Here is a 15,484-nt window from a genome sequence, read left to right as displayed (position 1 = left end):
TGGTGACTGCTTTGTTGTGACATCACAAAGTTCCAGAAGTCCTGACGGCTGGTTTTAAGGCTCAGTTTCTGAATACAGGCTGTGTGCATTTCTCTGTGGACTGAGGCTTTGATGCTTTCACAGTATTAATATAGAAGCTAGAGCTGATCTATAATCACACTACACATGGACACAGACCTTTACACTGGAGGAGCTGTAATATATAAATGGGTTCCAGCTTTTTCATTCTCAATCACACTGACAAACAGTGACAGTTCAGTTCTTAATTAAACAGCTTTACTGACTTGTGAATATTCTGATTTAATATCTGGTTTCATTCTCCACTAACTGCAGTAAAACTAATCTATCTGAGACTGTGGTTTAAAACTGCATGTACTTTACATCACTGGCGGCCATTTTCCAGAGCACGGTGCAGAGTTTCATGTTGTCATGTGTTTTCCTGTCTTTCTTGTTTCAGCTGTTGGTTTACAATCATTTCAATACGGGATTTAAAACAACCTGCAGAGACTCAAAACTGATCCTTCACAGTGAACATCATTTCTGCTTTAACTGTTGTTCAGCTCAAAGTAAAGTTGTCTACAGGAGAGAGCGGGAGTGTCTACACACGATGTGTTCAGGCACGGAGCTAAGTGTAGGTCATTCATGTTCTGGCAGCGCTGAGAGCTCAACACACAACCCCGCCCCAATTAGTTGCACCTGTGTCTCATTACCTGCTCCTGTCTCTGTGTTGCCCTCAGTCTTTGTCAGTTCATCTGTTTCTGTTCCTCTGGTGTTTCCATGTGTTCCTGTTCTTGTTCCTGAGTTTTGTTCTGAATTTAGATTTTCTGAGAGTCTTCCTCCTGAGTCTGGATCACCTGTGTTTAGTTTCCTGCTTGGCTTCTTGGAAGTTTTGGACATTTTCGTTATTAAAGTATTTTCTCTGCACCTACCAACTAAGGTCCTGAAAACTTTAACCACAACATGATCAACATCTGTTCTGTCGGACGTGTGAGAGACAAACACCTCTTGAAACGCACCATTATCTTCACATGGAGCTGACGCTGAACACTGAATCGACATTGGTCCCATTTCCATTTAACCAGACGAACTTCACTAGATAAAAGTCCATGTCTAAGTTTACGTTAGCCAGTCTGCTGACTGTTGTTGCTGTAGGGGAACAGGAGAGAGGCTTTGAGGCGAGGCACTCAGGAGCGAGCATAAAATCAAAATTCGTCCTGAGTCTTTTACCCAGAAATCAGTTCACATGCTGTTAAAGGCAACCGAGAAAGTCAGGGAAGGTCTCACTTTAAGTTACATCACAATCTGTTCACATATTGGCAATAACAATGTGATTAACACGTGTAAACTGCTTCACATTCCTTCATGTAGAAGATTCAAAGTTACAGCAAGCTGTATATTTTGTCAATATTACATTAATTACTAATAAATAAATGATCTATCTATCTGTTTTATTGTCTTCCAACTGTGTGTCATGTGACTACTTTGGTCCAATCATGATGAGTGAGGAACACTGAGGCCAGTTTTAATTAGCTCAAGATGAATAATGACCCTGAGGTTGCAGACACACCCCTCACCCCCACCACAAAAACTAAAAAATCTGAAGCTATCCCCTCCCTTGTGTGCTGTGGATCAAAACATTGATCAGTTGTTTGTTTGCTAAAGCAATGAAACTGCAAATACAGTAAAATGTTATAATGTAGACGTCATGTCAAAGTCATTTCACACCAAATGACATTCACGTATCTTGGTCTATGAGACTGAACAGCAGCACGGAGATGATGATAAATGTGTTTCAACATCCAACAATAATCCACCACAGCGGGCCCGGCTCTAGGGGGGGCAGTGCCCCAGCAAACCGTCCCGCTTCATCCCAAAATTAAAAAATAACTGAAAATTATTTTATTTTTGTCCTTGTCGATTTGACCAATCATAAACATGTCACATTCAAATGATCAACGTTTATTGTCGCGGTGCAGCAGTGGATGATAACAACCATGAAATCAAAAACTGATGTTGCCAATTAGACTGTAGCATCTCAAACACAGACAATACATTAGTTACAAGAAAAATATACTGGATTAAGTCGTATTACACCAGTGCATGTGAGAATACATAATTAGATATAAGGGGGGTGGAGGTGTGTTTAAATTAAATACATTATGTATTATTAGATTCTATGGCTTTAGTTTTAGACAAAGCAGTGCATGTTATAGCTTTCAGTCCCAAAGAACACTCATACAGGACCCCCAGTAACGAGTCTTTAAGTCTGTCAGTTAGTGACCAGTCCACATCTCTTAATGCCCCCCCCCCAATCAAAACAGTCTCGAGCCGCGTCTGATCACAGAGACGACAAGAAAACAACAATTATAACAAAAATAGTGTTGCCAGTCTGATAGTGTGTATTAAAACACACACACACAGAAGTGAAGCCTCTTGTGTGCTACCACTCTCATTCCTGCATTCCTCAGAGCTGCTGCAGACTCTCTGGGGGGGGGTGTTAATGGATGGAGGTCAAAGGTCACTTCCTGTGTATGGATTAATTGAGATGTGCCATACGGAGCTGAACATCAGCAGAGCATGATGGGTAGAGAACAAGAGAGAAGATGCATTTTCATTCATCATAAACAGCCTGTTTATTTTTGTGCTTCACACAGGACGTCAGCTGAGACCGTTCGGAGGCTTTTCACAATAAAAGGATGTAAATTCAGAGAGGAAAACTATCTAATTTGCTTATATAATAATGTGATTTGACTGTGATCTCTGTCATACGAGATGTAAGTACTCAGAGTCAAGGGAGTGACCATTTAGTGACATGAGAGACAATGAAAAACGTTTGTTTCCCTCACTTCAAACAGCTTCTGTGATGAACAGAGCTTTGACTTGTGTCTCATACAGAGCTGACTTCGTCTGCCAGACGCCTCAGACCGTCGTCTGTGAGAGAGGAGCAGCACAGGCCGACGTCCTGCTGCTTCTCTACGCTCCTCTCATGGTGAATATATGGCTTTAACAGGACCCAGACGCCTTACCAGAGGGTGTCAGCAGTTGGCTGAATTTACAGCTTAAGCTAAAGCTAGCTCGTCATCAGAGAGCAGGATCAGTTGAACCAGATCTAACTGATATTAGGACAATTTAATCCTTTAAAGGCAGCACACATTGGCTGTGGATGACTCACAGTCTCACCCATTGTTTTCTATGAAGCCTGGAGGAAAATAAATCTTACAGACCACTCAAAGCACTTTACAATACTTGCCACGTTCACCCATACACACAAATACACTGATGGAACAGCTTGGAGGAGCCGGGGATCGAACCACCGACCTTTTGATTAGTGGGCCACCCGCTCTGCTGAGCCACAGCCGCCCCAGCAAACTGAAGAAGACCCTAGTCCGCACCACGGACTGTAAATAAAGATGGATGTCGCCTCTGTGACGTCACCCACAGGTTCCTCAAACCCACCCACACCCCCTAACTCCCAGCCAATCCAGAAATGGTGAAAGAGGAGGGGCGTGTGTGGAGCAGAGACTTTGGTGCATGCCAGTTTGTGGTTTTTGTTTATTTCTGCTGTAAAGACATTTTAACATGGGAGTCTGTGGGGACTGACTCACTGTTGGAGCCAGACTCTAGTGGTCGTTAGAGGAACTGCAGGTTTTGACACTTCAGTGTTGACTTAACTTTTCAACAACAGGTTGAGGCTTGGTCTGCACTCAGTTACTGCAGCAACTCAGACAGGGTATATTTTTTATATTTGAATAGGAGGGGTTGTATTTATATTTTTTTTGTATGTGTGACATGGAGCACTGCCACATAACAATTTCCCGCAGGGGATTAATAAAGTGTGTCTGATTCTGATTGTGCGTGTGGCCAAGAATGAGCCAGTTAATATAAGGCATCTGCTGAAACAGAGCCGATGTGTGGGAAACGCCGACTCTCCTCTGTCATTAGGTTTAAACCCAAAATATTCCACACCGGAGCTTTTAACCCAAGTCCATTTGGACTCATTCTTACAAACTTTCCAACTGGAATAAAAAAACACCAATTAGCCTCGAGTTCACTGAGGCTGTCGCTGTGTGCGCCTGAGCCCCGCCCACCATGAAACTGTGACTCAGAGAGCAGACGAGAGCACACGAGCAGCTCCACCAGAGATGGCGGCAAAGTGTGTCTCAGCATTTTTTCTTTTCTGTTCATTCGTCTGTGAAAAAACGCTGAGACACAGATTACACACGGATCAGGACGACCACTGACAGCCCGTTCATCCAGATCAGCTGATGTTACTGTCCTCACAAGCCATGTTCTCACACCTGTCGACTCAGTTTCACTTTCACCTCGTTTATTGATGGATGTTGATGGTGTGTTGTCTGTTGTTCCTTTTTAATAGTTTAACCACAGATTACAGCTTCTGTTGATTAATGTACTGTCACTGTGTGTGTGTGCGTGTGTGTGTGTGGATATGTGGTTATGTAAGGAGTGACCGGTCCAGGCACATGCTAACCAGGTGTGTACTGAGTTGCACACACTCACACACACACTCAAAATCCTCCAATCACCTGAATCCTATCAGAGAAAGAGCAGTTGTCCCCCCCCCCACACCACACACACACACACACAGATGGGAGATCATGTCCTGCCCCCCCTCATTTCATATTCAATTAGCAGAATCAAAGGAGGATGCAGACCTGACCTGAAGTTTTGTGTGTGTGTGAACGACATAATGAGACGCATGTGGCCGTGTAGAGTGAGGAGAAGGGGGTGGGGGGGGCACAGTTCAATGCTGCAATCAAAGAGAAGGAAGAGTCACTGACTGTCACAGATCACTACACAGCTGACACGCTGCATATCATTAAATACATCATTGCAGGAACAAACTTGTTCTTTATGCTTCATGTAAAACCACAGTAGAAAAACTGAATATCTCGATACAGTCCAGCCCAAATATCGCTATATATGATATTATTAGGATAATATCAAAAGGCGTATTTCAATGTTATTGAATGTTTTTATTTATTATTGAATTATCTTAATTCAGTGTAAGTAAAGATATGATAATCAATGAATATTAAATGCATGATCTTCACCGTTAAATCAAAGTGGTAACAGGGAAGTCCTCAACCAGATTTAAGGTGAGGTCATAAGAGGTGGAGGAAAACAGATGATTAATGTAAATCACACTTGTCATGGTTTCCTGTGTAACAGCGTTTACTCCTGATCATCTAAAGGTTTTTTTTTTTAAATCAAGTGTTTTGGCACATTTTGGATTTTATCACATGAAAAAACAACTTTCCATGACAAAGATAAAAGTTTTTCTTAATAGATTGTCAACATCAATCAGAGTAATTACAGCAAAGTGGAGTCTGAACTCGGCCCACCCTCTTAAGATGAATTTAATGACTGAGTGAATAATCTGCTCATTCAGAGCACTAACTCCAGATGATGTCTGCTAAGTCATACGTTCATTTATATAATGATCCTCATACAGGCAGCAGACTGACATGTTTCCAGATTGTTGTAGTTAATGGTTTGAAAAGCAGTTTATTCCCACACACTTTTCTCTGCTGTTTCTGTGAAGACGTCATGTGACTCGCTTCAGTTTCTAGATAAGGAGGTAGGTTTTTTTTTTTAACTATTGAAATCTACATTGTTCATTATTCAATATTTATGCTTTTAGCTTCACTGAACATCATTTCCCATAAGCTCTAGATGTCTGCAGCCTAAACACGATGGCTTCACAGAGGAGTCTTTGTTTAGTTACAGCTAGAAAATTTAGAATAACTTCAGTGTTTGTAAGTTTTATGGATATGGACATAACTGAATTACAATGACATACTGTAAAATTACTGGTGCTGCCGTGCTGATGAATTTTCATGGGAGCAGTAGATTTTTTCTGTCCTCACAAAGTAACCGTTGTTTAAGGTTTAAGTCCCTTACAGTAACTGCTACAGTGTCTTAGGATATGGAAAATAAACAAGATGTTTTTCAGAAAGACCAATGAAAGAAAGTCTGAGTGACAGATTACACAGGCGTCATGACTTCAGCTCTCTGTAGAGGCCATTAAAATACTGAAAAATTAAAACTCTCAATTAAAAATCCACTTAGGCCTCAAGTCGTCACAGCTGCACCACTAGACTGTCCAAGACATTAGACCACTAGACACGGTCCAACATATCCCAAGACTCATTGCTCACCAGTAATGAAAATAATATGGCAGCAAACACCAACAGAGTCTGAGGATTACACTGTTAAAACAACCGTAAGGGCGGGAACAGCTGGAGACGCACAGCACAAGTCCAAACCAGTGGTTCTCAAAGTGGGGTCCGAGGACCTCCCGGCGTCCAGCAACAAAGGGAATCATCAGGGAACACTTTCTGTGATCAAACATCTAGAAGCAAAAGTCAAATGGTCTCATTTGTGTCAGTTTAGGCTCCTTGATGTGAAAAAGAGAGAAGCACCGTCTCATTCCAGTTAACGGTGGGAAGCTGAAGCAGAACATCAGTGGAAAACACCACAGACTATAACTGGATACGGCTCTGAAATTTGTGTCAGGTTTTCGGACGGCTCGACCCAAATGCAGACAACCCAAGACAGGAAGGTGCAATTCCAGCGTATTTTAATAAAACAACGTCCAAACAAAACTCACAAACCAGGAAACACCAGAGATCCAACTCAGGGAAAAACAGGAAGAGCTACAAACAGAAAATCTAAATGCTGAAAACACTAAACAAACAGAAAACCTCAAATAAATCAAATCCAAAACAACCAAACAGAAAGTCTCTGAACATGTTACAGAGTCCTTCAGGACAGATCATGACAGTCATGGGTGGTGATGTCTTACCGACTTTATGCTTTCTATATAATCATTTATTTCAGTTATTATTTCAATGTTATTTTTATTATTCTTTCATCTCATTTTACATGAATGTTTTTAATGTTTTCGTGTGAAGCGCTTGGTGCTTGTATGAGAGGCACTATACAAATAAAGTTTACTATTATCATTATAAAGAAAAAGAAAAGGCTGAGACACACAGAGGTTGTTGTAGGAGGTCTGGAACAGAGGAAGAGACGCTCTGATGAGATGAACAATGACATGCATCCACTCCAGTCGAGCAGAAACTCAGTGTTTTAGGAAGTCCTGTCTGCTCTACAGGAACAACGTGCACACCAGCCTCAGACTAATGTGACACTATCTCTAATAGGATCAGGGTTTCCTCTCCGACCACAGCTCTCAGACACACACACACACACACACACACACACACACACACACACACACACACACACACACACACTAAAACGAACACCTGCTCCACACTGTTACTACTAAATAATTCCTCTGGCCAAAAACACAGCTGTCCTGCAGAAACACTGAAAACATAAAAAAAAGAGAAGACATCTTTGTTTCCTGTTGTCTTTTCCACGTCTCCTTCTTCCAAACCAAACAATCAGCTGACAGACTACGTTCTCTGTGGTTCTCTGTGGTTCTTCTGTGGTTCTGCCTTCTCTCAGTCACAACCCGACCGAGACGACAAATAACCAGCTGTAGTCCATTTAAAAAATCTAATGGAAAATAAAGTTTGATTGTACACAGTCACAGATTAATTGCATTTCTAGTAGAGGAGCTTCTGGGAAAGCGATTGTTTCCGAGAGTTAAATATACCAAACACTGTATGTCATAACATAAGAGCACCAGAGGACCTTCAGGAAATGAGCAGAAAATGTAATTATCCTGGAATAGCCCGTTATTTATTTCTAATACAGTGAATAGCTACAGGGAGAGAATAGCCAACCCTTGAACTTTTATATGTTGTTGTGTCTTGTGTTTCTATAAATTACACTGAGAACCTGTATTTTAGTCTAAATGAACAATACATTTATGTAAAAATCACAAATTTATCTTCTTGCTATATAAAAATAGTCAGTTCCTTCTTGTCAATGTCACTGTTTCAAAACAGTCAGAAAAAGTTCTTAAATTTGTAAATAACCATGGCCATTTTTTTTAAAGCTATATCCAAGCGATAATATCAAATATCACGATATTTGGACTGGACTTTATCAAGATTATTACATTTCAGATATCGCCCAAGCCTAAGCGTCAGTAGGAGGGTCAGTCCACAGAGAAATGAACAAACCAGCCGTCAGGACTTCTGGAACTTTGTGATGTCACAACAAAGCAGTCACCAAGCCCCGCCCACCTGGACCCACCATCCAAACCTTGCAGGATTTGGTTTCTCTGAGTGTTTTTACCTGAAATCTGCTGTATTTTTATTGGATCACTCAGAAAACAGTCAGCCAATCAGAAGAGAGGCTCAGAGCCTCCTCTCTTCTGATTGGCTCACCGACCTGTTGTTACTAGAGCTCCAGAGAGAAGCCTGAGAGAGGAGACGTAAAACTGCACTGAGATGGTTTTTGGTTCTAAAAACCACAAATATATCTTCTTATGGATCCGTACCTCAAATAAAACACAGAAGAAGAAGAGGAAGCTTTAACATTTAATTATGGCCAACGCAGGTAACATTTAACTTCTTACATAAGTCCCATACTTAATCTTAATCAATGTAATTCAAAAATAATTATGACATTTAAAAGTGAAGCCATTCGGGCCAATTATTGTACTAACGATTTAATCAATAATCTCTTCATCAACCACATCATCTCTGGCTAAGTGTGAATCCAGGAAAAAGAGGTTTATTTTTATTTTGCTTTTAGTCGTTATAATCCTCAAAACCAGCAGGGACTGGCTTCAACTCTCACCTCCTTCAGCTTCTTCAGACACTGAATTATGCAAGTTACAGTTAAAATTGTGTCTCTCACAAATTCAAATCCCAACTTTGCTATAGAAGCCATTAATCTTTACACTAAAGGCAGCCATAATGAACCATTAGAAATGTTTTTCATCCTGTGACATTCAGCCCAATTACTTTGAATTGAAGTGACAAGTAAACAAGAAGGCCATGATTAAAGGTCACTGAAAACAGACAGACGCTTCTTGTGCAACACATGTTCTTGCTTTTAGAAGAGATCAACAAATAAATCACGATGGCCTGGATTTTCCTTTTCAATAGAACTATTAGAATCCTGTTATTTCATATGGAGCTTGGGGAATTTACTGACACTATGACAACTATTTACTTTCTTCACTTTGGTCTCGCTGCATCCAAATGAAGCTTTTAGCATAAATCCAAGAACTGTCATCACTGAGGCTCCTCTCCACTATTACCCAATGATTTCACCAGGTTCTGTGCGCAGGCTTTCCTGTCACCCAATCATCTTAATCTACGTCCACACTAACACGTTTTCATTTTAAAACAGCGTTTCAAAACCAAAATAATCTCTGTCCAGACGACTATTTTAGCTCCGTAACGATCTCCATCGAGACTAACACGCCTGAAAACACATATACATGATCACTCACGTACACTGAGTGTGTAAACAGGAAGTAGACTGTCCACTCTACAGTTGAATAGTTGCAGAAAATACTACGAATGAAGAACATAGTAATATGTAAGTGAACAGCAGCTGCTAGCAAAGACAACAAGGTCAGTGACACTGTCATTCATCATCATGTTGTATTCACCACTGGTAGTCCAGGCTGATGAGAGCCAATCAGGAGAGGCCGTGGGTGTGACGTCATCGTTTACAAAGGTCTCAGTTTCTATCCGTCCAGACTACAGCACAACCCCAGACTCTCAAAATAAAACAACCCCAGAGTTTTCAAAATAAAACTGGTCCAGCAGAGTTTCTGAAAGTCTCCGAGTCGTGTTGACGACAGAAGTCTGAACTACGAAGCAAGTTCAACACTCCCAGGATAACTTTTCATTATCTGGCTTAAATGAACCTTCGTCCTGATATCCTGGACTATGAAGCTGGTTATCAACTGGTTCAATTAACCCTGGATTTACCTGTCCAGGTACGAGCGGGTTCATGTGAAAGAGGTAGAAGAGATACGAGAAGAAACGCTGATACCTGCAGGTGAATTCTGTTATACCAACATCATAGAGATATAACAACATGATCACATGACTAGAACAAAACAGAAACGGTAGAAATAATTTCCAGTTATTCAAGTCAGAGTGAGGATAGACTATAAATAAGTACGTGAAATAAGTTTCTTACCGAGTATTATCGCTCTTTGTGTGAAGGTGAACAAACTGTTATGAACATGTGATGCCGGTAAAAGTTAATGTCAAACTGTTTCTGCTGCAGAGAGGAGACAAGAAAAGGCTGATGAGGTCAGTCTGACTGAAATATTCATTTATAATCATGGAGATATTTAACAGTGTGTGGATCATTGTTCTAATCAAAGACATCAACATCTCTTCAGAGTATTAAAACTAAAACGTAGCAGTGTGGACATCACCAGCTGACGGATATCTGAACCACCTGCTGTGATGGGAGCCTCCAGCGTTTCTGAATGAGGCCCAAGGACTTTCATTTGACCTGACTCACTAAGTCACTGTCCAGGTGTATGTGTGGTAGAGCTGTTCGATTACGATTACTCATTGACTGTACTCATTTAGTTAACTTTTAAAAAAACGTTTATCAGTGGACTTTCTCGAACTTTAAATACAATTCAACGGAAAAACAAACAAAAATATCTATTTAAAAAATGAGATAAATAAAATATAATTGAATATAAAATGTAAAATTGAATGAAAAATAAATTAGATCAACTACAACACATCCACCCTTGCAGCAGCTTGTTGATAGTAAAGCTGGTATCAAGTACTACCAAGAAGAGAAAACCATAAAATAGATAGACAGATCTCAAAACTAAAAGTGTTGTGTCTGTAGGTTTTTCCGGTTTATAAACGAAATAAATTAAACATATGCGAGTGTGGTCTCTCCTGACTATATATAGAATTATATCTTGATTATTTTGTTTTCTTAATCATTGGAAGACAAGATCATAATCAAAAATAATGTCAGATAAATGTCCCTGCTCTAATGTGTGGGCTTCTCAACACCGACCAAATGTACATGGAAACTTCTCAGGGTCACCAGGTCTTACAGGTTCTATGAATTCTGGGAAGGCTCAGTAGTTTCCCTGTGTTTGCAAATGTAAAATGTGTTTCAGCTTCAGCGCGTGTGTTTCCTTCACACTTCACCTGAATTCAAGTGGAACTAAAAGCACAATTTAACATTGTGTGGAAGGATCAGTGAAGCTGACACCGACAAGCTGCACGTTAACACCAGTTAACCTGGACTTCATGAAATCTAAGTTGGTTATAAGCGTTGAGACCAGCAGCAGGTGCATGTAGATTTTAAAATAGCAGTATGAACCGCAGCAGCTGGAGCTTAATGATAAGCTTATAGCTTATGCAGTGTATCTGCAGCCGAACCTTCCTGTGGGTCTGCAAATGTCTGTGCTGTTTACGAGCATGTAAACCTCCACTGTGACGGGACTGCTGATGCTGCCTTCGATAGCAAGGCTTTGAACTGAGCGTCTCCAGGGAAAACAGTCAGGGCAGCGGTCAGTCAGTCAGTCGAAGCAAAACTGTTCTGAAACAATTCAAGTCTCCTTCTGAGACGACACGCTGAAATACAGCCTCGCAGTTTTAAAAATAGCTCTAATGTTATTATTTTTAGGCAGAATTTTGTCACAAACATTTAATTTGTTGTTCGTCCTAAATGGAAAATTCTCAACCACAGAGGTGTTTCCTTTTAGAATTTCACTGGGTGTATTTCTCGTTCTTTATATTTAGCCCAGCGATGGGCTGCTGGTTGGAAAAACATTATATTTCATGGTCAATTCAACAATCACTACACCAAGCTATGGCCAAGAAACTCAACTCCACGCTGCACTTTAATCTTGTGTTCACTAAACTATAATTACTGCAGCCCATGCCTGCTTACAGTGGACAGAGAGAAAGAAAAGGGCTGCCGTTCACTTCCCTCCTTCCCCTCCTCTTCCCCTTCTGCTTTGAGGAGTCAAATTGGTTCCAGATGCATTCTCTCACGGCTAGCTCCACGACCAGATCGCAACATGAAAGAAACGGAGGAGAAAAGTTTTGCAAAAACTCGATAGAAGGAAAAAAATGCGAGGAATTTCTACACGGAGTAAGTGGAGGGAGGAAGCAGGAGAAGAAACTAAGGGCAATCGTTTTTCCACATGGTGCTATTTATCACACCGATGACCCGTTTTAGATTCTCTAGGACCTTTATTACTGTCACAAGCCTTTGGGAGACAATGTGCACCCCAAATGAGGATCTAAGAGCCGTGTTTCTTTCATGTTCCAGGCAGATGTGCCAGGAAAAAAAAAACTGTACAAAGTGATATTTAGCCAGAGCAAATCCACATCCTGCACCCATGTGGACTCAACATCAAAGACCTACCCACCAGCATGTTAGACCAATTTATAACCCCATGCCCACGGAGCCCCCCTCAGATAAAACGCTCACTGGGGGAAGCTGGGACACACGCTGCACAAAATAATACTGAAGCGTGATAACAGCTGAAGGTCTGTGGAGAAGCCAAATGGCTCAAAAAAACGTAGCAACAAAGCACAAAGTGGCAGCTCCATGTTGACTCAGCCAATTAACAAGTGAAAGCAAATTCAAGGACGGTTGTTGTTCAGCACCAGCACACACACCTCTGTGTTTGTCTAACCGCCTTAACAAGTCCCAGTGAATTAATTAGCACCATGAAAAGCTAATACACTAATCATTCAGACACATTTTGCTAACATGCTGTGCTTTCTTCTGGTGACCAGACTCCATTCAAATCAGCAGGGGGCTTTACCTCTTGGTTTCCTCACTTTCTCACAGACAAAGCTCCACAAACAAGACTTGCAATTAAACCATTTAGCTGTGCCACCTGGTTTCAATTAAAATAACTTTCTGCACACTAAGGTGTGTGAATTGGAAGGAGAATTAATATGGAAACCAGTTGAATCCTGAGGTATTTTATGGGAGTAAGTGTGTTTTAATGACATGGGGTGGATGCCGAATTGAAGAATGGTTCCTAATGAATCCTTGGATGTTGTAAGGTTTATTCACAGAAGTAGTGTGTATTAGCTAAACAGCCAATGAGGCGTAAAAGTGCTAAATTATCCACGAAGTTTGCCACCGCGGTAACGGTCCCTTTCCTGACTTTATTTTCCGACCCTCTATGTCAGCTCTGTTTCCTTCCTATCCCCGGCTTTCTGAGAGGGAACTACTCTCAAAACTATTCAACTACAGACAATAACTGCAAGAAGAAAACAACCAAAGATTTTTTTTTTTTTTAAAGTTAATTTTATCTGCGCCATATTTGTTTCTTAAAACTTCAAAGGCTCATCCTAAAGACTTTCTTGTTCTCAGAGGACGCCACACAGGATGCTAACCCCCGGACCCTGCGTTCTTCGAGGAGGACCGAGCGTCATGCTAACGTCCATCCCGACAATGGATTAACTACATATATCGCTAATGTGCTTTTCGGCAAACTTACACAGCAGAAAATAAAAAGTAAAAACCTTTAAGTTAATGTCAAGACTACACTGTTAAATTCGGCTTGTAATAAATACACGAATGTTGAACTTTTACAGCCGTTTTTTTCCGTTATTCCCACAGTTACTTCGCACCTAGACGCTCCGCGGTGGGCGGTAGCTAGCGCTCTGAACAAGTTAAAACCTGCTGTTTTTAAAGAAAATGGCGCTAACTGTTGGAGCATTACCTCACCCGAATTCACCAGAGAACTTTTATCACTCAGACTACACCTTAATAATTTGTCTACCATGTGTCCGAGTTCAGTAAAGAGCAATATAATGTGACATTGTTAAATTTGTGAATGGAGTTTGGCGTGACATTCTCCGTCCGACCGACAGGATGCCAGCTGTCACTGAATCAACAAGTTAGTCCCAGACCTGCCGCGTACGAGAAGTACAGATGCCCTCATCCCGGAGTCACACACTCCTTCTTTAATTTACCACCAGGTTTGGCAGCGCACGAAGGCGGACACAGACGGAGTCAGAGCCCAGGGGATGGACTCACAGACACGGACAGACACAGACGGACTTACCCTGAGCTCGGAGCGGCTGGCAGTAAAAGTTTACGGCGAAGAGGAAACTGATTATCTGGAAACACACACGCATCTTATTGAAATTCTAAAGTGCATCGTGGACAAGAAGACATGGAAAACACCGGTGCTGTGACGCGCTCCATGGATCCCCTGTTACCTCTCTCTCTCTCTTTCACTCTCCCTCTCTCTCCCTCCCTCTCTCTCTCTCTCTCTCTCTCTCTCTCTCTCTCACTCCCCGCAGCCCCCGGTTTTGTGAGTGGACCGCGGGGCACATGCGCAGAACGGAACCAAACCCCAAACTCAGTCAAACCCAGTAGTTCAGTTCAATACAGGTATACAGTGATAATCATTATAATCTTCTAGCTGTGATAGTTTTACTCTACAATCATGTGTAACACTGGAGTTTAACCCACCAGGCTGAAATAAATCATGAATATAGGATAAAGGGTTTAAAAACACTCAGTAGGCTACCTGAAGAGAAATATACATTATGCTTATTGTTTGCTTACTCCTTCATATTCATCAGATTAATATATATAGGAAGAAGACAGAATTTTACACATACTGAGTTAATGAGTCCATAAAAACTGAACCAGAAAACAAAAATAATGTTTTTATGAATTAGGCTAATTGCTCATTTACATTGTATTTTATCAGTCTCCGTCTTATGAAAACCATGTATCACCAAAACACCAACTTTTCAAGCGCTAAGAGTTGAGAATTCAGGATGTTCTTTATAAAACATCATAATTTCAATGATTATATTATAATTTCATTCTAGGAATTAAGCACCAATAAAATACTGATCAGCTCCTACTGTAAATGCAAGTGCAGTGGAAGAAAACAAGACTTTATCTATAAATATAGACATATATTATATAGATATGTATAGATATAGACTCCTGGCTCATGGCAGAGGGAGTCCTCCACTAATCAGAGGGCCGGTGGTTCGATCCCCGGCTCCTCCCATCCACATGTCGAAGAACCCCAAAGATACTGAACCCCAAACTGCCCTCGATGCGCTGTGTAGCTAGTGCTGTGTGAGCGGGTGAATGTGACTAGTATAAAGCGCTTTGAGTTGACGTTAAGAATAGGAAAACACTACATAGATGCCGTCCATCCACTGACCATTTATGACTGTATGTGAGATTATGTAAATCAGGGGTGGTGTTACAAAATGCTGCCAAAAAATCTGTTACTTATTGGCCTTAAATAAATCAAAAAATGGAATAAATTGGGTAAAAAAATACGAGAATCAGACAATATATCCCTCAGTGTGGAATATAAAGTCCTACATGTTGTTAAGAAACACAGACCTCGGTGGGTCGGGGACCAGCTGGTGTAAAGGAACAGTGTGTGGCCTTGTTAGATGAGTTGGTCACAGCCACTTAACTCCTAAAAGCAGCCTGAATCAAAAGCTGTAACTCTTTCAAACACATTTCCATTTCCTCTGTCATTTTGCAAACGCCTCTCATCTTTGAAACTGGTTTAAGATAC

The 15,484-nt window shown here is 41.0% G+C and overlaps 1 protein-coding gene across 1 annotated transcript in view; it reads right to left on the bottom strand.

Moving 5' to 3' along the window:
* Positions 1 to 14,132, bottom strand: part of reck (reversion inducing cysteine rich protein with kazal motifs) — a 69,689-nt gene extending 55,557 nt beyond the window's left edge. Inside the window, exon 1 of the mRNA XM_022743574.1 lies at positions 13,988 to 14,132. Coding sequence (XP_022599295.1) covers positions 13,988 to 14,060 — 73 coding nt within the window. The 5' untranslated portion in view covers positions 14,061 to 14,132. The remainder of the gene's footprint in view (positions 1 to 13,987) is intronic.
* Positions 14,133 to 15,484: the final 1,352 nt, after the last annotated feature.

The sequence above is a fragment of the Seriola dumerili genome, unplaced genomic scaffold, assembly GCF_002260705.1.
Source record: "Seriola dumerili isolate Sdu_G_001 unplaced genomic scaffold, Sdu_1.0 BDQW01000069.1, whole genome shotgun sequence".
Classification (NCBI taxonomy): Eukaryota; Metazoa; Chordata; class Actinopteri; order Carangiformes; family Carangidae; genus Seriola; species Seriola dumerili.
Note: the sequence above shows the minus strand (reverse complement) of the source record. Positions and strands in the feature narration are given on the sequence as shown.